General features: G+C 49.8%; 2 protein-coding genes across 4 annotated transcripts; one reads left to right on the plus strand and one right to left on the minus strand.

Annotated features, from left to right (window-relative positions):
- Positions 1–1,435: 1,435 nt before the first annotated feature.
- On the plus strand, positions 1,436–6,197 carry LOC311162185 (uncharacterized protein C1orf167 homolog; the record flags this gene model as incomplete). Its single annotated transcript, XM_084220392.1, has 8 exons — positions 1,436–1,487; positions 1,624–1,670; positions 2,946–3,188; positions 3,750–3,858; positions 4,095–4,299; positions 4,400–4,535; positions 5,266–5,376; positions 6,083–6,197. The coding sequence occupies 8 exons, from the start codon at positions 1,436–1,438 to the stop codon at positions 6,140–6,142; spliced, it is 963 nt and encodes a 320-aa protein (XP_084076518.1). The 3' UTR covers positions 6,143–6,197.
- A 1,255-nt stretch (positions 6,198–7,452) lies between these two features.
- MTHFR (methylenetetrahydrofolate reductase) lies at positions 7,453–20,289 on the minus strand. 3 transcript variants are annotated; one of them, XM_084220259.1, is made up of 13 exons: positions 20,002–20,289; positions 19,314–19,348; positions 17,087–17,338; positions 15,828–16,066; positions 15,416–15,526; positions 15,057–15,250; positions 14,342–14,592; positions 12,393–12,527; positions 11,367–11,547; positions 10,795–10,977; positions 9,413–9,514; positions 9,080–9,199; positions 7,453–8,296 (listed from the first exon to the last, which is right to left on the minus strand). In XM_084220259.1, exons 3-13 carry the CDS (start codon positions 17,326–17,328, stop codon positions 8,099–8,101), a joined length of 1,956 nt encoding a protein of 651 aa, XP_084076385.1. In that variant the 5' UTR covers positions 17,329–17,338; positions 19,314–19,348; positions 20,002–20,289; the 3' UTR covers positions 7,453–8,098. The 3 variants fall into 3 exon arrangements, with proteins under 3 accessions (XP_084076385.1, XP_084076386.1, XP_084076387.1); XM_084220260.1 differs by lacking the exon at positions 19,314–19,348; XM_084220261.1 differs by lacking the exons at positions 17,087–17,338; positions 19,314–19,348; positions 20,002–20,289 and adding an exon at positions 16,901–17,059.
- Between the last annotated feature and the right edge of the window lie 72 nt (positions 20,290–20,361).

Here is a 20,361-nt window from a genome sequence, read left to right on the forward strand (position 1 = left end):
TCTGTGCACTGCTCCCCTGGAAAGGCACATTGGAAAGGCACATACCAGGAGTTAGGAGGTGCATGTGCCACTGCATTCTTCTGGCTATCAGTAGGACATGTGACCTACTATTTTGTTATGCTTTATATTTGGGAAGATGCTCCTTTGACACTTCTACCTGCACAAAAGAGTGTTCAAGCAGTGTATTTTAGGAGCTGGGGAGTTAAATGGACTTTCATGCAGCATTCCAAGTTTGAACATGTCTCCTCAGAGTGTGTCTTTTGGGGTGGCTTAACAATCCTGATCCCTCAAGGAATTCCATATGCTCTAAGTACTTGCACTGTGCCAGGGAAGAAAAACTCCCAATTTTTAATGGAAAACCGCCTTGCAGATAAGAGTGGAAGTAATCTGTGATCTCTTGCAGGGAAAATTTGAAAGAAAGTCTGACTGCCTTGCAGACAAAAAAACTACAAGGTGAATTGAAAAGTCCCTTTAGCTGCTAAAGAGAGGACAGGAAATCTTAGCAAGTTTGGCCCCCTTTGGTGTTTGCAGGAGATGTATTCTTTGCTCTTGTCTGGACTCTGCAATGGAGAAACAGTGACTGGGCTGAGCTCAGGAAGGTGTGCTCTCTCACAGGGAAGCGTGCTCTGGGAGAACTGCAGCAGCAATGGGCCTGGCACAGCTGCCAAGAGAAGAAGAGGCTGGTCCTGCAGACATGGTATTACCAAACAAGGAAGCAGAAATATGCTGTTTTATTCTGGGAACGTTTTCTCCTGCACAGGTTTGTTTCTTGCTCTCAAAGCATTTCCAAGGGAAGCTCTGCAGAAAGAGCAATTTATCTAGTGGTATCCACTGTATTCAGAGCAGAGCTTGGATTTTGAAAGTGTGGATAGCTCATGTATAAATGGAGCTTCTGTAGGAGCACTTCTCTGAGGATGTCTCTATTAAGGGGGTCTCTTACCTAAAGCCTCACACCCCACCTCATTTTTCCCATTCAAAAATTCTTTTCCTTCCAGAACTTGTAGTCAGTCTTAGTAATGCAGGGTGGTATTTGTGCACTAAACAAGGGAGAGATGCAAACAAATTTGTGCAGTTTAAAATTTGAAAGCCTTATTTGCATTTCAGTATTTGCTGAAAGGAATAGCGGGCAGAGAGCTTCCAGAGATCTGATGTTTACAAAATTAGTCTTTCAGGATTCTGGACACAGTGTGTTGATTTTAATTTAATGTGAAAAATTGAGATTGATTTGTTCCTGCAGCAAAGCAGTATAAAGCTTATGAAGGGAGAACCATGATATTAAATTCATCTTGGTGTTATTACAATATAGGTGAAGCTGTAGTCTGTCTTTGAGTCTTATGTTATGTTTACAGATCTCAAAAACACAAGAATTTAATTTTTTTTTTCTCTTAACTGTGTTCAGTGGTCTTCTTATTGGAAACAGTTTTGTTTGTAGTTTATGTTGTATGAGGCCAGAGCCTGCCTGAAGTGCAGAGAAGTGTCCAGCTGTAGTGAGCCAGGATTGTTGAAATGTTTCTCTAAAATAATTCAGGAGGATAAGAATGAATAAGATTATTTATGCCAAGGGTTTATTTAAGGTATGAGAAGTGCAGGTTTGGCCCTATCAGGTTTTCTTTTGAATTGCAGGTTCAGACTCAGAGGACTCAAAGATCTGCAGAGGAAAGAGTAACGCAGTAAAACTTAGGCTCTGCACTTACCCCACCCAACTGCATTTTCCTCTGCAGATCTATCTGTGTGGCTCCCTCATGGGAATTGTATTTAGGAGAAGCCCTTAATGTTGCTCCTTCCTGTTGAGTATGTCTCCACCTTTAATCTTCCTCCTGAGACTCCTTTGATGAGAGTGCTTCTAATTTCTCACTTGGATGAGCTCTCTCTCTTTTGAGGGGGGCATTTTTTGTGCTGGAATAACCTGGAACAGCTTCTTTTGATCTTCCAGAAAGCCTGCCAGGCACAGAATATTCACACCTCTGCCCTGTGGTGCAGTGGGGTGATTTGCATAATGAAGGTCCAAATGGAACAAGGAACCAAAAGGATAAGCCAGAATTAAAAGCAGATTGCATTCTCTGCTTGCAGAGGAAGACTGGCCTCCTGTGCTTCAGCCTATGAGATACAGAGAGATTATTGTGGGTGCAGATTTACAGTGCTGATTATAGTAACTCCTGAAGTTGTTGATTTTTTAGAATAAAATCATCTTTGTAAAGATTCTAGTTGTACATCCCACATACACAGAGCCTTAGTTTGTGACAGCCAAGAAACAAAATCTGAATCTTGACAGCAAGTGGCTGTCATAAATGCTGCAAGCAGACTTCGGGAATCTGCTGGGTTCCATGCTGAAGGAGATTTTAACAGTTTTACTCTCATCCCATAATGGAAAAATGAAAAAGCCTTCATCAAGCACCATCTTTCTGGTCAGCTGGTAGCACAGAGATAGACTGAAGACTGGCTAATTAATTTTTTTGGGGGTGGGGGGGATCAAGTATGTGTACTGGCAAGGCAGCCCAGGAAAAGAATTTGTTTCGTAGGCAAAGGAAAAGAGGAGTATAAGATTCGATTCAGTTTGCAGAGGCCTTTGAATAGGAGGAAATGCTAAAATGGCCAGAGGGAAGCAGAGTCTCTTGAGTAGGTGACAGTGCTGGGAACTTGAAGTAAAATGAGGGAAGGGTTTTCAGCAGAAAGATATTTGAAGAGTCTGAACTTGCACCTCCCAGAGATGAGGGACTGAAAAAACACGTAGCATAGAGGTCAATGCATAAATCTTGATTGCAGGAGTAATAGGAACAAGCTTTTTTCTTGCTGAATGCTCTTTGGCTTGCTTTGGCCATTTCTGTGGGATGCTGCAGGGCAGGTGAGAAGGTGAAATTTGCTCTGACATGGAATTGTTACTCTAGGCATCTGTTTCTTTTCTGTGCTTGGAACTGTTTTTCAGGTGCCTTGTCGCTTGGGCCCAGGTCACTGCATGTAAACGGAGGCAGCGTGAAGCCCTCTCTTACTTTAAAAGAGTCAGAGAGCACCATCTCCTGGGTGGGAGCTTCATTAAGTGGAGGGACAAACTCAGGAGAGCTGAACAAGTGCCAGGAGGGAGAAACCACAAGTGGCAGGAGCCCTCTCCAGGTAAAGCCTGTCACCGCTGGCGAGTGGCTGCAAGAGGACAGCAAGCCCTGCGCCTGGGATCTGTGGCTACTGTCAAACAAGTAAGAGAAGATAAAGCTCCCTAAGAATGAGAAGATAAAGGTCCCTATGAGACAGTTATTATTAACTCAGTGAGTCGTGAGGCACTGAGATAGTGTGACAAGGCTTGTATAAAAACCTGGTTTGATTTGTGGTGACTGCTTAGTCCCTGCTGTGAAATTCTTCACCGACTGTGCACACAACTTCATCACCATAATCTGGCACTGATTGCAGCAACCATATGGAGCACAGCAATAAGGAAAGGGGACATTTTGACCAAAGAGATGAGAGCACTCCTTCCTCTCTGCTCAAAGATAAGATGGGATAATCACTGTCCCTGCAGAGCAGAGTGAGCTGCCAGAGTTGCAGCTTTTTTCAAAGACTCACAGCTAGCAAACTACAAAGAGGTCCATTGATTTGGAAGGGCTGAGTCAGTCCTGCTGGGATCTCATCTGTGCAGTTTCCAGCCTGGGGTCTAGCACATTAAGCTGCCTGCAGAGCTGTCAGCCTGTCTCTCTGGGTTGTGTGAATGCTGTGTGCATTGTGTTTACTCTTGGCTGCAGCTGTGTTATTTCTGTTTGCAGGCCTGCAACTACTGGACCAGAGCAGCTGCCTTTTCCCAGTGCTCACGGCAGCGCAGTACCCTCATAGGGGTTAGGAAAAGCAGAAAGATGTCCCTCTCTTGGCCCACGAGTAAGAAGATTCTCCCTCCTCTCTTCCTTTCACAGACCCATGTGGGGAGTGTGAGGGAAAGGGGATTGGTGGTTACCATCTTAATGACTGGGATTCCTCTGTGGAGCAGGAGCTCATGGCAGTCAATCTCAGTTGATCTCTTGAGGAGTTGAAGGACTAAGGGCTCATGGCAGCTCTGATGTCTCCCTCTCTAGCTCCAAGGTTAGCTCCTGTGTGATTCCTCTTTTGTTTCTTAGAAAGCAGAAGAGGCAGAGAAGATTCAGCACCAACTGGACATTTTCCCAGTGCCATTCAGCGCTGGCTGGTGATCTACAGGAGCCAAAACAGGGCTGAGAGATTGCTGGAGAGACCTGATGTGGTAGGACCCTCTCGTGCACATGCAAGGATCCAGGAGAACACAGCAGAGGTGGACTTGGAGGAGTGGGCCAAGAAGTGGCTTGGGTAAGAGGAGTGCAGGGCTCTGGGCTTCCTCTTGCTGATACCATCAGGGTAGGGCTCCCATGTATGGCTGGTAAAGCTTATTTGCTTCTATTGCCTGCAGGAGGAGATATCTGAAGAGGTGGCATCACACAGTGGTACTGCACCGGTGCCAGCATGATAGGAAACTGCTCTGTCTGGCAAGGGGATGGCACCAGTGGAGGGAAGCCAGCAGGGTGGTGATACTGGCTCAGGTGCTGGTGAGTGTGCAGTGCCACTGGAGTGGCAGTGATGGGTGTTACTGGGCAAGCCTGCTCTGCCTGTAGCCTCACATACATCCTGGGAGATGAGACCTGGGGGTTTAACAAATACCAGTATGCACCAAAAATCCTGGTTTAGTGCTGTGGCTAGTTTTTCCATTGTTCTTCTTGGAATGTCAGCCTGACAGACTGGCATATCCACAGATTTAGTTGTGTTTTGCCCTTAAAACCCTGAAACAGGGTTTGTCTAGATTGTCTGCAGACTGTGCAAAAAGTTCACAGCAGTTATTACAATCTTTGTCCTCACCTGTGTTCCTGATACATCCCTCTGGTGTCCACAGTTTACCAAGAGCTGTCATTTGGCTTCCCCTTCTGTTCATACCCCTGATCTGCCTGGTTCCTGGGCATTAGCTGTGTGAGCTGTGCTCTGGCCTGCCCAGGTAACAAGATGATGCTTGTAAAGTGTGAGCATATCCACAGTCACTGAGGAGCTGTGCTGGAGCACAGTGCTGCACTGTCCTCTCCCCAGGGGACTGGGACTTAGCCACACTGTGCTGCACAGAGTAGCTCAGCAAGAGCTCTGTTATTAGTCCTCTCTGGTTTGTTACCAGTGCAAAGTCTTTTCAGAGGGACTCAGGAAAGCAGATGGAACAAGGTGGGACTGGAGGGAAGTGAGGTGATTTGCCTGTCAGAGCCCAGTTAATCTGTGTGCTGCCTCTTTTCCTGGCAGCACCAACAGCAGCTGATAGAAAAGGCCTGGAGGGTGTGGAGACAAAGATATTTGCAAAGCTGTGTGGTGCAGAATCTTTTGGAGGAGGAAGCCAGGAGCCTCCTGTCTCAGGTAAGCATTTATGCCTTCTTCAATTGAGTGGACCTCAGGGATACAAAAAGCACCCCAAAGGGACAACTGCTGTTCTCTGTATCTCTCTCCCTGCACAATGCACATGCTTAGGGAGAGGTTGAATACATCAAGGAATGGGACTTGCCAGTAAAAAAGGAGAAAAGCTTCCAGCTTAACATGGGTTCATCTATGGGTGTTTTTCAAAGCTTTGTGTCAGGAGTCAATTTCCCTGACATGTGCCCCCTTCCCTGCTGTTATTAGTGATGTTAATCCCCTAATCCTCTGCCTCTTGAGACCCCACTCAGGGAAGAAACAGGCTCCACATTGGTGCAGGAGGACTGTGCTGACTTGCACCCAGGGGCAAGCAAATCACTATGAATTTGAGTGAGCAGGCAAAGCCTTAGAACTCATATCCAATTGCTCCTCTGCCTGCCTTCTGAAGATTCATGCAAGATTAGGGCCTCCTTTAAGGACACAGGAGCAGGTACTGAAATTAGAGGGCATTGGTCTTTCTTCTCTCACATTCATTTTTACTCTGCATGCCCCATATTGGCTCCAGGAGAGACGGGGAAGGCTTTTGAGTGAAGGGTAAGGCAGCTGGCAGAGCCACTGCTAGAAGGAAAGCCACGTTTGTGGGTTCTGTAAGAATGGCTGCAGCCCCTCAAGGGTAACCCAAGTGTTTGATTTGTACACTTTCCTCTTTTAGGCCTTTGGAAGGTGGTGGCAGCTCACAGCATTCCAGTGTAAGGACAAAGGATCCTGCTGAATGGAGGGGCCTGCCTGCAGCTGCTCCTCAATTCAGGACACGTGGAGGATACAGCTCCTGTCACAACAAGGAGGTGGTCCTGTGCTGTCAAGAAAGAACACTCTGCTCTTACAATAAAAGCAGTGCTGGCAGTGAGAAGGATGACAGCCAAAAAACAACCAGAAAGAGATTGTACCTAGTGAAAGGTCCTCTTTAAAGGACTTGTATCTTACAACACAAACAGAGAAGTTACTTACAGTCGTGAGGTTGCATTCTCTTCTTCTCTGGAGCATGCTTTTGCTGGAGTTCTGATTAAAGGGCTAAAAAGCCTTATAGGCTTTCCTTTTACTCATTGTTTTTTCCCAGGACAGGAGCCTGGTGTCAAGGGGGGAGTATGCAAGTACAGCCTTAGAGATGAGCCGGAGTTTGTGGGTGCTGGATCCTTTTGATTTCAAAGTCTGGATTGGGTAGGTGCAAACACAGCTCTTTATTTTTAGATTTAGCTTTTACCCTGGAAGGGGGGCAGATTTCCACATGGCTCCCACCTCCTCCCCCTGTCTAGGTCCATCAGCTCTTCATTAAGCCTTTCAGTGGGTGGCCAACCTCCTGACTGCTTCCTGCTGCTTCATTTCTGTGCTGAATGGGCAAGGTATGAAGAAACCTGCTGGGAACAGCTGAGCACCAAAAGCTTTGCTGAGGCTAGACAGGCGTGTCTGATCCCCAGCCTTCCCATTACTTGCCTCTGTGATTGATGCCTTGTAATTACCCTGGATATATGAGCCCGCTCTCAGACAGCTGTAACAAGAGGGTCTGAACAATCTGGAAAAGGCTTTTCTTCCTTGCTTGTTTCAGAGAGATGCTCACAGCATGGTAGGGATCTTGAAATCCCACTGGGAACTACTCCAAGGTAGTTTTCCTAGCCTGTGGCAGCTTTGCAGGATTGTTAAGTACACAAAGCAGCCGCAGTAGCTTCCCCAACCCCTTATTCCAATGCCTTGGGGCCTTAGGCTGCTAAGAGTCATTAGGGCAGGAAAGATAAGCTTACATCAGGAAAGATAACCTATCTTGCCCTACAGGCACTGGAAAAGAATACCTGACCTTGCAGAATTGAGCTAAATAGCGTAGCTGGTAACTTTTGGTAAATTCTAGGATTTACACTTTCTCCACTCTACCATGGAACTTGGGCCATACTCAGGACATGCATTGAAAGTGAAGGCAGAACTGCTCCAGAAACAATTGATTTTCCTAAAGTTTTCCCTTGTGCCATGTGATTAATTAGCAAACAACATGAGTCTCTGCTAGAGCATAGCCTAATAAAGGAGACATTTGTATGCATGAGTTTTATTGTATGTAATCTAGGAAATAGTATGATTCCTACTTAGTCTTATCCAGCATGGAAATTCCCACAGTCCTTTTAAAAAGAAAACAGGAAATACAATACAAGGAGAAAAGTTAGGATGAAAATTTGAACCTTCTTCTGGAGTGAGTGCAAAAGTGCCTGACGATCAACTGTGAAATATATTTCAAGAGTGCAATATAAAAGCAATTTGACCTTCTTTTCCAGGTTGGTAACTGCTGATATAATCCCCTTGCATAGGTAGAGCTGACAGGAGTGTTTCTGTTCCCCTGCCAGCATTTCTGGCACAGGAAAGTTACCAGAGGGGAAAGTTACCAGAATCTGGTGTTCTTCTGTTACTGTAATTAGCTTAACCATGATTAGCAGCTGTTCAGCCTGCAGAGCCTGGCCTTTGGGCTTAGTCTGGAGCCTGAGCTCAGAGGTTCAGGTAGTTCTGGCTAATGTTCAGTGAGAGTGGCTCAGGGAGCCTTGGTGTTGGGGACAGAAGAGCAGAGGTGTGGGTAGATCAGAGCACCACCCTGGTCACAGTGTAGGAGTGTGTTCAATGTCAACACAGGAGCTGCTGCTTTCCCCAAAGTCAGTGGATGGGAGTAGGAAGTAAAAGATTAGAAGAAGCATTTTCACTGCTGAGTTGGAGAGTTCAACAGCTCAAAAGTATCTTCCACAACCTGCCAGAGGCAGTTTTCTAGTGGGAAGTCATTGTCCACCAGGTTGACCAAGTAATAGTTGTCATGGATGTACTGGATGATCATGCGGGAGGGCGATTCCTCTTCATAGAGCTTGGCCCATTGCTCGATCCACAGCGCAAAGGCCTCATCCTGCCACAGGAACAACAAAAAATTGGCACTTGTGAGACATCTTCATGTTACTTAATTTAGGATGCCCAATGTTACACATGACTGGCCAGATGTGGCTTGTTTCTTCAGGGTAAAAATGCTCACAGCTGAGCAAGGAGCCTTAGGCTTTGCACTCAGCAGAAAGTGCTCAGAGCTGAAAGGAGACACGTTTGCAGAACAATGGATGGCTCAATGCTGCCCCTGTATGTGTGAGAAGGGAGGAAGAGCCACTGTCCAGCACTCTGAGGCCTGGTACAGTAACAGTAGTGTCACTATAGGACATGAAAGAACACAAGCACACACCGCTGCTCTCAAGGTGAAAAGGGAAGTAAGTTTATTTTCTGACGCTATAGTTTTCCAAAAGTGACAGTGGATTGGAGGGTGACAGTGCCACCTCTCCAATGACACTGGACAAACCAACAGTCTATCAAATTTCTCCTCTTCTATAAAAGAATGCAAAACAATGAGTTATTTACAGAAAACGTGTGAGAAAGATCGCTACAAAAACTTCAACATCAGAAGGCTTAGAAAATCTTAAAAAATCAGGGTGACACAGGTAGCAGCTCTCAATCCCTGTTACTGGGTGCTTTGTGCCTGGCAACAGCTCTTGCTGGAGCTGAGGGAGCAGGAGGAACAAGACCTGTACCTCTGCAAGCCAGTACAGCAACAGCCCTCAGCTGTGAGGAGTGTCAGAGACTAAAACTAAACCAGACACTCTGAACTTCCAGGGCATCACAGCAAGGCATCCAACAAGGCAGAACTCACCTTCCAGGAGAGGAAGCTTACAGGATCCACTACAGTGGGCTGGATGATCTCCCTTCCTGGGAAGATACCCCAGGTGACAGCATTGGGCTGCAGATCTGGAGCATTGGTGATATTCTCGCCCTGACAAAGGAAGCAAAACCTTTCTGAAGCAACTGCTGGAGGAGAGGGCTGGGTTAGCTGGAAAAAGTGTATTTGTCCTCTCCTTGTTTTGGTGCACACCACAGCTGATGTGCTTTACTTTCCCTTCCCTTCATCAGCCCTCATGTCTGAATATTTGGATATTTGTGCCTCTCCCAAGGTGAAAGGAAAGTGTCCTGTGAATAATGGCCTCACCTTGACATTGACAATATGGTAATTCACTCTCAACTCGTACTTCTTCAGCACTTTGAGCAGTGCCCTGACAATTTCACTGGAGGTGAAGAACTCTAGGTATGCCTGCAGGGAGGGATGGAGAAGGGGAAAGAGAATCAGAGCCTGAAATCGCAACAGAACTGGACAAATACAGGTAAACAATGACACTTGTAGAGTCTGGGCTGCCTTGTATGTTCATCCCCAGAAACACATACTAATTTACTGTAGTAAGTCAGCTAGGGAAAAAAATAACTGTGGAGAGCAGAGGAAACAGCCCAGGAACAGTGCACTCAAGAGAGCTACAGGCTGCCTGTTTTGCATCCATGTAAGTCCACAGGGGGAACAAACTCCAGTGTTACCACAACTGCTGCACAAGGAAGCCTGAGCTTAATCTTCATTTTACAGCAGTGTCTTGCCAAGGCAGCCCAGCCTGGTGAGAGCAGAACTCTGGGGTCTCAGCTGGCCTCTCCCAAGCACCACTCCCTGTCCTCATCTTTTGTTCACAATTCTCCCCATGTGCTTATATAACCAAATTCTGTGCTTGGCTGCTCCCAACAACTGCTTCCCCTCCCCCCATTTCCTGGCAATTGCGTGAGATGATGGATTTCCCTCACCTCAGGGGAATTTCTTCCTTTGAAAACATAGATGCATTTGCCATCTGCTGGTCCCTGGCTTTACCAGGTTTGGTCCCTTTTTGAACAAGGATGCTTTGTCCTCCAGTATGAGCTACTTGCCTGGCATTTACCTTGATGGGATATTCCTATCACAGCTGTAAGACAAGGCTCTAGGGCCTGAAATGCCTGACAGGGGAGACAGCCATGACTGTTTGCAGGCCAGGGAAGGAACATGACCATTGTCTAAACAGCACAGTGCATGGGCTGGGGGCAACTGTGGAGAATTCTGACATACAGAAGAACAGAGGAAATTTTTAAATATCTGTTTATCACCATGAGATGCTGGATGGTAGAGATATTACCTCACTGATTCCCATTTTGTGAAAAATCTGGGTGCTTTGTGCATCACTGAATCAGATGCAGGGGACAGGCACATGTGTATATACAAAATGTCACAGCACTGCTCTAGAAATAAGTTACCAATAATTACTTGCTGAGAATAAAAGCATGAAACTCTACAGATGTTCAGTAGATGTTTTGAAGTGGGGGAAAATAGCTGTGAATTCAGCCATAGAGATGGCATTATGGCTTTTAAGATACCAAAGGAGCTTTGCCTTATCTCACACCAAGAATGCACTAAGATAAGGTGTGGACAGGAGGATTATGTGGATGTAAGCCTGGGACCTCCCAGCCTAACAGAGACCAAAGGAGGTCAAACTCTTTGCTGCCTAGCCCAGAGTAATACAGTACCTTTTGGAAAACATAACCTCCACTGGGCCCCCAGCCTACAATGGGGTCTGTGGATGGTTTGCCATTGATGTTTGGCTGGGAGTTGATGGTCAGGATTCCTCGTCTGTTGACCTTCTCCAGCTGGTCCTTCAGAAGGTTGGTTTCAGTAGCAAGAGGGTCATCATTCCAAGGCATACACGTGACCTACCATGAGGAGAAAGGATGGCTCACAAGGGATGTAACAACCCTTGGATTGGCACCTGGGTGTTGAGGTAACTCAGCAGTGCCTTAACAGTCTGAAACACACCTGCTTCAGGAGAGAATTCCCAGGTTTGGTTCAAGGGTTAGGATATGCACAACTGTAAGAAAGACTGCTGAAGTCAATCAATACTGCTCCTGTCATACTGTAGCACCTTTTCTTTTATGCTGAGCTTTAGCTGTGGCTGCTGGACCCCCTTCAACCAGTGTGCCAGGAAATCCTTTTGGATAGAGAAGTGCCAATTCTTCTTTAGAAAAACAATGTGGCACCAGAAACAAGAGGAAATGTGCACTATTGTTTGTGCCCCAATGACCATCCCTTCCTGGCCTCTCACCTTGTACCCATTCCTGTTGGGTTCTCCAGTGATGTAACATGTGAACACCTCAAAGACACTTTCCTCACTAGTCAGTTCTTCTCCCCACATCTTCAGAAGCTCCTCACGGGGAGACTTGCTCTTCAGATAGAAGAGGTAATAGTCCTTCAGTTCCCCAAAAGCTGGAGAGGCGGAGTTACCCCTGTTAGGAAAAAAAAGACAGAGACCTGAAGTCACTAAGGAAAATGAGCTGGTTTGGTGATGCAGGAAGAGAGCCAAGCAGCAAGAGAAGTACACAACAAAACCCACCTCAACACCAAAAGTCTCAACACTTTGGTGCTATTCACCTCACTCAAGTCCAAGCAACAGGGCACCACTCGTTAAAGCTACCTCAGGTGTGCTCAGGACATCAGGCTTTCCTACCACAGCTCTGCCTTCCTGCACGCTGTGGAAACCCAGGGCACAGGAATATTTCTGTGTCTGCTCTGGGGTGCCCTGACCCATAGGGCAGCACTGACTCTGACCCTCATCCATGGAGAAAGTTTCCCAGACTTCAGGATAGACTGGAATCCACAAAAGTGTGAAATGGATTATAGAGAGCAGTGCAGGTGGATCACTGGGTGAGAAATTGAGGGTTTGGGATTTTTAGGATGTTGTGGATGGGAGCAAGGTGGAGGGCACAGGGTGTTGTCCTGGGTTTTTTCTTCATGTTTCTTCTTCCTCCTTCTCCATGGGTTTGGGTGGCATTTTGTCATTGGGCAGAAAAGTCTGCACTGCAGCTCTGTGGGATCAGTTATTGGGTTAAAAGGGAAAATAATCTGGGTGTCAGCTCTTAATTGGATAGTTTAGTCTGAAAAGCCCTTGTACCAAGAGATTGTTGGCCATTTTGTGCCTTGTAATGAAAAGCTGCAGAACTCACAACAGTGAGACTGTTTGACTGATAAGAAATAAACACCTGAGTCCCAACATGAATTACTGTCTGCAGTGCCTTCAATGCAGACCCATTGAAACCCACAGCTGGTACCCCCACAGCCCATGCCAGCTCACCACCGGCCGTTGGGGAAGTCATCCCACTCCTGGGTGCGGTAGATGTAGCTCTTTGGCCTGGAGGCCCAGAAGATTGGCCGGACATCTTCTACTCTCCTCTTGGGGTGAGCACTGACTGCCCAGGGCAGAGGCCGCCTGTATGGGATGAGCAGATGTCAACACAGCTCCTCTGCTGACTTTCCATTAAAGGCGAGGCGGGGAAGAGGCGGGGAAGAGGCGGGGAAGAGGCGGGGAAGAGGCGGGGAAGAGGCGGGGAAGAGGCGGGGAAGAGGCGGGGAAGAGGCGGGGAAGAGGCGGGGAAGAGGCGGGGAAGAGGCGGGGAAGAGGCGGGGAAGAGGCGGGGAAGAGGCGGGGAAGAGGCGGGGAAGAGGCGGGGAAGAGGCGGGGAAGAGGCGGGGAAGAGGCGGGGAAGAGGCGGGGAAGAGGCGGGGAAGAGGCGGGGAAGAGGCGGGGAAGAGGCGGGGAAGAGGCGGGGAAGAGGCGGGGAAGAGGCGGGGAAGAGGCGGGGAAGAGGCGGGGAAGAGGCGGGGAAGAGGCGGGGAAGAGGCGGGGAAGAGGCGGGGAAGAGGCGGGGAAGAGGCGGGGAAGAGGCGGGGAAGAGGCGGGGAAGAGGCGGGGAAGAGGCGGGGAAGAGGCGGGGAAGAGGCGGGGAAGAGGCGGGGAAGAGGCGGGGAAGAGGCGGGGAAGAGGCGGGGAAGAGGCGGGGAAGAGGCGGGGAAGAGGCGGGGAAGAGGCGGGGAAGAGGCGGGGAAGAGGCGGGGAAGAGGCGGGGAAGAGGCGGGGAAGAGGCGGGGAAGAGGCGGGGAAGAGGCGGGGAAGAGGCGGGGAAGAGGCGGGGAAGAGGCGGGGAAGAGGCGGGGAAGAGGCGGGGAAGAGGCGGGGAAGAGGCGGGGAAGAGGCGGGGAAGAGGCGGGGAAGAGGCGGGGAAGAGGCGGGGAAGAGGCGGGGAAGAGGCGGGGAAGAGGCGGGGAAGAGGCGGGGAAGAGGCGGGGAAGAGGCGGGGAAGAGGCGGGGAAGAGGCGGGGAAGAGGCGGGGAAGAGGCGGGGAAGAGGCGGGGAAGAGGCGGGGAAGAGGCGGGGAAGAGGCGGGGAAGAGGCGGGGAAGAGGCGGGGAAGAGGCGGGGAAGAGGCGGGGAAGAGGCGGGGAAGAGGCGGGGAAGAGGCGGGGAAGAGGCGGGGAAGAGGCGGGGAAGAGGCGGGGAAGAGGCGGGGAAGAGGCGGGGAAGAGGCGGGGAAGAGGCGGGGAAGAGGCGGGGAAGAGGCGGGGAAGAGGCGGGGAAGAGGCGGGGAAGAGGCGGGGAAGAGGCGGGGAAGAGGCGGGGAAGAGGCGGGGAAGAGGCGGGGAAGAGGCGGGGAAGAGGCGGGGAAGAGGCGGGGAAGAGGCGGGGAAGAGGCGGGGAAGAGGCGGGGAAGAGGCGGGGAAGAGGCGGGGAAGAGGCGGGGAAGAGGCGGGGAAGAGGCGGGGAAGAGGCGGGGAAGAGGCGGGGAAGAGGCGGGGAAGAGGCGGGGAAGAGGCGGGGAAGAGGCGGGGAAGAGGCGGGGAAGAGGCGGGGAAGAGGCGGGGAAGAGGCGGGGAAGAGGCGGGGAAGAGGCGGGGAAGAGGCGGGGAAGAGGCGGGGAAGAGATCAGAAGGTAGCAAAGAATGATAATAAAAACCTGTGACAGACTCAGTGTCTGACACAGCCGGCTGTGATTGGCCATTAACTAAAAACAATTCACATGGAACCAATCAAAGATGCACCTGTTGGTAAGCAACCTCCAGACCACATTCCAAACAATCAGATAATTATTGTTTACATTTCTTTCCTGAGGTTTCTCAGGAGAAAAATCCTGGCAAAGGGATTTTTCAGAAAATATAATGGTGACCCACATCCATTATTTGTACATTCAGTAGGTGGGATGGATGGACAGAGAAGTGGAACTAAGAGAAGCCAACAGATTCTGCTCACCTTGGGTCCTCATTCCATATGCCCAGGCGCTTCAGGACCTCGGTGGTGGCCACCTCGCGGTTGAGGGTGTAGAAGTGGAGCCCGTGCACCATGCCACTGTCCAGCAGCTCGCGGCACATGGACACTGCCAGCTCCACCCCGTAGTTCCGGATAGCTGCATCATTGTCCTTGATGGGTTCAATCACATCTTTGATCTCCTGGGGCACTTCCAGCTTGGAGAGCTTCACCAGCTGGCGCAGGGAGTGGTAACCCTGGATGAGGATGCAGATTATCATTTTTCCAAGACCCTTTTTTGCCATCCCACTAACACAGGTACTTTATATCGATTTTTGTGGCAGGAGCTTTTGAACTGGGGCTCCTGGAATCAGCTCCCAGGCCTCATCTCTAGGATGGTAACACAGTCCAGGTCGTGTCACTTTAGGTGATTTCTCCCCACATCCTTGCCTGAGCCCAGCATGCTCAGTGACCTCAGGACTTCAGGTCATTGTCCTTTATATTCCTTTTTGCCATATGGGCACAAGAAACCTTTTCAGCTTGTTATTAGCTGCCTAAAGGTTTAATTTGGCATACCACCAACAGATTTGTGACATTCAGCAGTCTCTCTTCTCTGAAATTTTGTGGAGGATATTTACAAACCTCTCTCAGGCCCTGACCCACAAATACCCAACATCCTAGATCCTTATTTCCTCCCTAAATCCAAATTATTGGATTTTACCTGTATAGGGAAGATGCCAGGAATAATGGGGCAGGTAATGCCAATGGCTTGACAATCCTTCATGAATTTGAGAAAGGTTTCTGGTCGGAAGAAAAGCTGTGTAATGATGAAGTCTGCTCCAGCAAAGACTTTCTCCTTCAGGTGCCTCAAGTCTGCCTCATAGCTCTCTGCTTCGGGATGACCCTTGGGGTAGCCTTTGGGGAGAAGGGGAAAAAAAATTAAAAATGTGGTCAGGGCAACATGCAGAAATTAGGAAGTATCCAATCTGATTGCACTGTCACAGCCCAGGTTCAGGGAGGGACTGCTGAGCTGATTTCCCCGTCTCAGACCCTGCACACTCTGCAATAGAAGGCATTTACCTGCCACACAGATGTCGAAGTAATCATCAAATTCATTGCGAATATGCTTAACCAGATCAACAGCATAGTTGAAACCATCTACTTCTTCCTCCCATTCCTCACCAGCAGGATCTGAAAAGAAAACAAATCCACAGCTCTCTCCAAGTGTTTGCTGAACTGAGATCTGGTAGTTCTGTAAAAACCTGGTATCAAAAGGAAGACAGATGAACTCCCAAATCTGCAGTTTTACCCATGGACTGGTTTTGTCTGCCCTTGAGCTGAAGGGATTGCTAACAAAGGGCTCAGGTGAAACACAGTCTCAGTACTTAATTCCTGCAGAAGGAGCCCCCAAATCTTCTCTGTTTTTACTCTGGAATTGGACACAACATCAGCACAGCCTCTGCACTACACATCACAGGACAGAAGGATTCACCTCCACGCAGTGCCATGATGTTCTTCAGCCCAAGCCTCTTGGCCTTCTGCAGGTGCCCTGTGATGTCATCCTTGGTCTGGTTGCAGCATGTCATGTGCAGGATGGTCTCCAGGCCACAGTAGTTCACTGCAGTGTAAGCAATAATCATGGAAGAGGTTTCCTTGTCAGATCCTGGGTCCCCTGCAGGGTGCCACGTCACATCAATGAAGAGGGGACCACCTGCTCCCATGTGGTCAAACCTGTGGGGTTTAAAGCTGTGTTAGCCTACACCAGATAGCCAAATCCCCCCACCCCTGTGCCTTGAATATCTTGCTCACTGCTAGAGTGCCAGAAGCAGGCAGAGAGAGCTTGGATGACAGCAACAGGATAGACCACAAAAGTGTTACACTAAGAGTTCAGCAAGTAGCTGATGTAAATAAGGAAAGCCTTGAAGGCTGTATGGAGAAGAGCTTACAATTTCATAGAAGAAGAGGCAATGGAGGTGGTCTCTGTACAACAGACTCTCTCTGCATGCTCTAACAGACTGACACAGCTTCTGACAGATAGCAATGCAAGTCCCATTCCTTCTGAGATAGGAGACCATGCTGCAGCCCTCTGTTGCCAGCTTGAACTGTAGAGGCCACAGGGCTTCCCTGACTTGTGTCTCTCCTGCTCCAAGGTGGAACAGGCCCTTCTGTTCAACATATGGCACTGGCTAATAGCAATTATAAAAAGAATTATGAAATACCCTTTTCTCCTCCAAGTATGTCCATGGTGGCTCCTGGGGCTCCAGAATAACTTCTAGCTCTGCTGTGACCTATCAGCTTTCATTTAGCATCTATGTCAGAGGCTAAAACTGTAGTACAGAGGCACAAACCATAGTGGCTGAATGAATATTGAAAGGAAATGGAAATCTGTTTCAGAGATTTTGGCACTCTGTCCATCAAGGAATATTTTCTGCCTTTACTAGGTATTTTTCTGCCCCAGCACTGTGCTTCAGACCCAGAATATGACACTTGGGTTACTCCATCTTCCCAGGGCATGGGAGTGGGGAAACAACCTGGCCCCTCAGTAATCCCACCGTGACACTTAACTCTTCAGGGCCTCCAAGGAAGACAAGTTACTTGGTGTCCATTACCCTCCTCAGCAGGAAAGGACAGCCCCACTACCTGCTTCGTCACCTGGAAGGGGAGACAGAGCATGGAGCAGAGCCTGCCTCGTTAGCTATTTCCCTGCCCTCCACCACAGATACCTCCCCTCTCCTACCCTGCAGCACTCGCCTGGAGATGAGATTGACAGCAGCATTGGCTGTGCGTGGAGGGAAGAACTCCAGGGAGAACCATTTGTCTCCAGCCTCCTGCCGGCGGCGCATCTTCTCCCGCAGCCGCTCGTGCCGGTCGGCGTCGAGGACAGGGGTGGAGCAGCGCGAGTTGTCCTTGGAGCTCTCGCTGCCGCTGCTGCTGCCGCCATCAGACCTGGAGCTGGAGCTGGCACTGCAGCTCTGCTGGGTCTCATTAACCATGGTGGGAGCTCTGCAGAGGGGAGCAGAAAGAGGACAGTAGGTACGTGGGTCTCTGCACGGAGCAGGCACTGCTGGGATGAGCAGCAGAGGACTGAAGAAGCCTATGCCAAGAGCCAGCATTCATCACCATCACTGTTTACCAGCTCTCACTGTAAGCTGTAGCGGGAAATCCAGAGAAAACACAGGAAAAAGCATATGTTTAGTGCTAGTGATTGTAGCCTTGGGCTAGGCATGAATGTTGATGCAGTGGCAAAGCTATCCTTCATCCCCTTTAAGAGAAATAAGCCCAGAAGTTTCTCTCCTCAGGTGAAAAGACATCTCATAGGACCTGGGGGACTTCACCTCAAACTTTAAGACAGCTAGCTGGGCAGGAGCCAAAAAGTCCCCCCTGAGCAATTTACTAGAAAAAGAAGAGAACAAAGAAAATAATCGCTTTTGTGAGGTGTTTTACCAGGAGCAAGAACATCTTGCATCTCGCTCAATTTTTCTCTGCAAAGAGTTTTGTTATTTTGCCTTTTATTAAAACTTTTTGTTTCCAACACTATCACAGAAGCCATCCTGCTGATTTTAAGCCTTCTAAGGTAGCTGAGCTATCTTGGGTGTGAAATAGATCTCCAAGAGCTGATAAGACCTGGCTTGAGGAGACCCCTCTTTCAGGCATGCTGGCAGATATTTTTTATTGTCTACTGCAGCTGCTTCTTGGACTGTATCCATATTCAGGGTTTCCATCCTGTTTGTTCCCAAAAGGCAGCACTGCTTTACAGTGCAGGTAGGAAAGTGACTGCTAAGGGGGCAGATACTCAAGAATGCACAAACTATTGCTATGTCAGAAACAAAGCACAGAATCCCCTCTGACCAGGCCATCCCCACAAATTGCCCTTTGTTTTCTTTGCTGGCTTCACACCTGCATGTCCAGCCATTAGCCTTCTCCACAAGACACACCATCTCCACAGACAACTGTCTCCTATGCCAGTCCCACTGCACACACTCAACTCTTTACCAGACACACTGCTCCCTCTGTCAACAATTGTGGCTGCTTGGAAACAAGGCCAGCAGGGACCATCCTCATCTCACTATCTTGCAACAACATCAGCTCTGCTTGCTTGGCATTACAGAAAGCAAAAGAGCACTGCAAGTCAGTGGTACAAGTTTAGGACACCCAATTCCACTTAGCTCTGCAAAATGTCCCATCCTGTGCCTTTAAAATGAGACAGGGATTACATTTACGGAAGAGCTACCACAATATTTTGATCTGTGTTATTTACTTTAGTACCTGCCAAAACTTAAAAGGAGCACGTCCAAGTATGACATAATTTGGAGCCTGTTTTGGAGGAAGCAGTTGCGTGAACCATCACACTCTCAGTCCTTATCATAAGGTCTGTGGGCTTAGTTCAGCCAAGAAGACTTTGAACTCATCTTCCACTGTTTACACTTGAGCTGCCAATCAAGCAAAACCCTTTGAGAGAAAGTTTACTTTTATCACCTGAGGAACCTGTCCAGCTGGCAGGAGATGTGAGAAAGAAGCGCAGGCTTTCTGTTCCAAGAGGAACTGGGAGCTTAGATCGCTTGTGTACCAACACAGCAGGTGCAGTAAAAATCAACAACACAGACCTACTGACAAGTGAAACAGACCCAACTGGGTGCACAGTCACAGCCCTGACTAAGCTCAGAGGACTCTGCCTGACATCCACATGCACTAATCTGGGAGAATTATCCCCAAGCACACTTGGTGATCAAGCCAGCAGCTCACAATCACATGCTGTCTGCTCCCAACACTGCATTCCTAGCAAGCATGGCACAGCACTGTAGGCAAATCAAAGGAGCTTTGTTTTCTGATTACATGGAAAAAGGGCTCAGGTCTCTATAAAATGAGACTGGCTGTTAAGGAAAGGTCCTTACTTTATCAGCAATATCAAATCATGAAGACATGAAAGAAAAGCACACAGATTTTTGCCTACAGGCGGCATTTGGAACAATTTCCTTACCATGATACGCATCACAGATTTGCTGGCAGATGCTTCTAGGTATTGCAAAGAGAAAAAAAGATAAGCCTAAACAACAAGAACAGCAGCAAAATAAGGCAATTTTTAACACCTGTCAACAGTCCTGCTCCTGTCTTTGTCAAGCTGCAGAGCTCAAAGACCCGTGGCTCAGCACACTTCTGATGCTCACCATGGATGTACCTGCTGTGCTTTTATGATGTTGGTAGCATTCCAACTCCTTCCAGCCCTGAGCTGACACCGACACAAAGAGCGTGGAGTCTGCATTCCCCTAAGCTCAGTTTTACCCTCCGGACTAAACTCGGCTGTACCAGATGCACAATTCTCACAGGGTGCACGGCGCCGCTCCAGGGCCACGGCATCAGGCTGAGGCCAGGCGGGCAACCCGGGAACCGTGCCTGCATCCACCGCCGGAACAGCGGAGGGGGCACGGGACAGCCTGGGGGGCCGGAGGCAGCCTGGCAGCCCCGTGGGCAGCCGGGGAAGAAGGCGAGGAGCAGCACCTGCGATCCCTAGAGCCGGGGAGAGGCTCGGGGAGAGGCTCGGAGCCAGGCAGGTCGCCGCAGGCCGATCGCCCCTTCACCTCAGCTAACCCCGCACAGGAGCACGGCCCGGCCCGGGGCACCCTCGGCGCTGGGGCAGCGATGGAACCCCGCTCCCGAGCCCCGCTCACCTGCGGCTGCTGTGGGGCGCCGCCCGCGCCGCCCGCCCGCCGCACTTTAAAGGCGGCCGCGCGGGTCACGTGTGGGCCTGCGGCTGCCCTCAGCCGACATGGCGCCGCGGGCCGCGCCGGGGCGGGGCTGCGGGCCGGACGGGGCCTCGGGGGTGCGGCCAGTGCGAGGCGGGGCCGGCGGGGCTGCGGGAACGCCGTCGGCAAGGGACGGGGCGCGGCCGGGCCGGTTGTGGGAGCGCAGCCGTGCGCAGGCGAGGCCGATCGGGGCCTCGGGGGCTGCGGGGCGCGGCCATGCCGTGTGGGCGGGGCCGGGCGGGGCGGGGCCGGCGCGCGCAGTGACGCGCGCGGGGCGGGGCGGGG

Source organism: Fringilla coelebs (assembly GCF_963513975.1).
Source record: "Fringilla coelebs genome assembly, chromosome: 22".
In the NCBI taxonomy this organism is placed as follows: domain Eukaryota; kingdom Metazoa; phylum Chordata; class Aves; order Passeriformes; family Fringillidae; genus Fringilla; species Fringilla coelebs.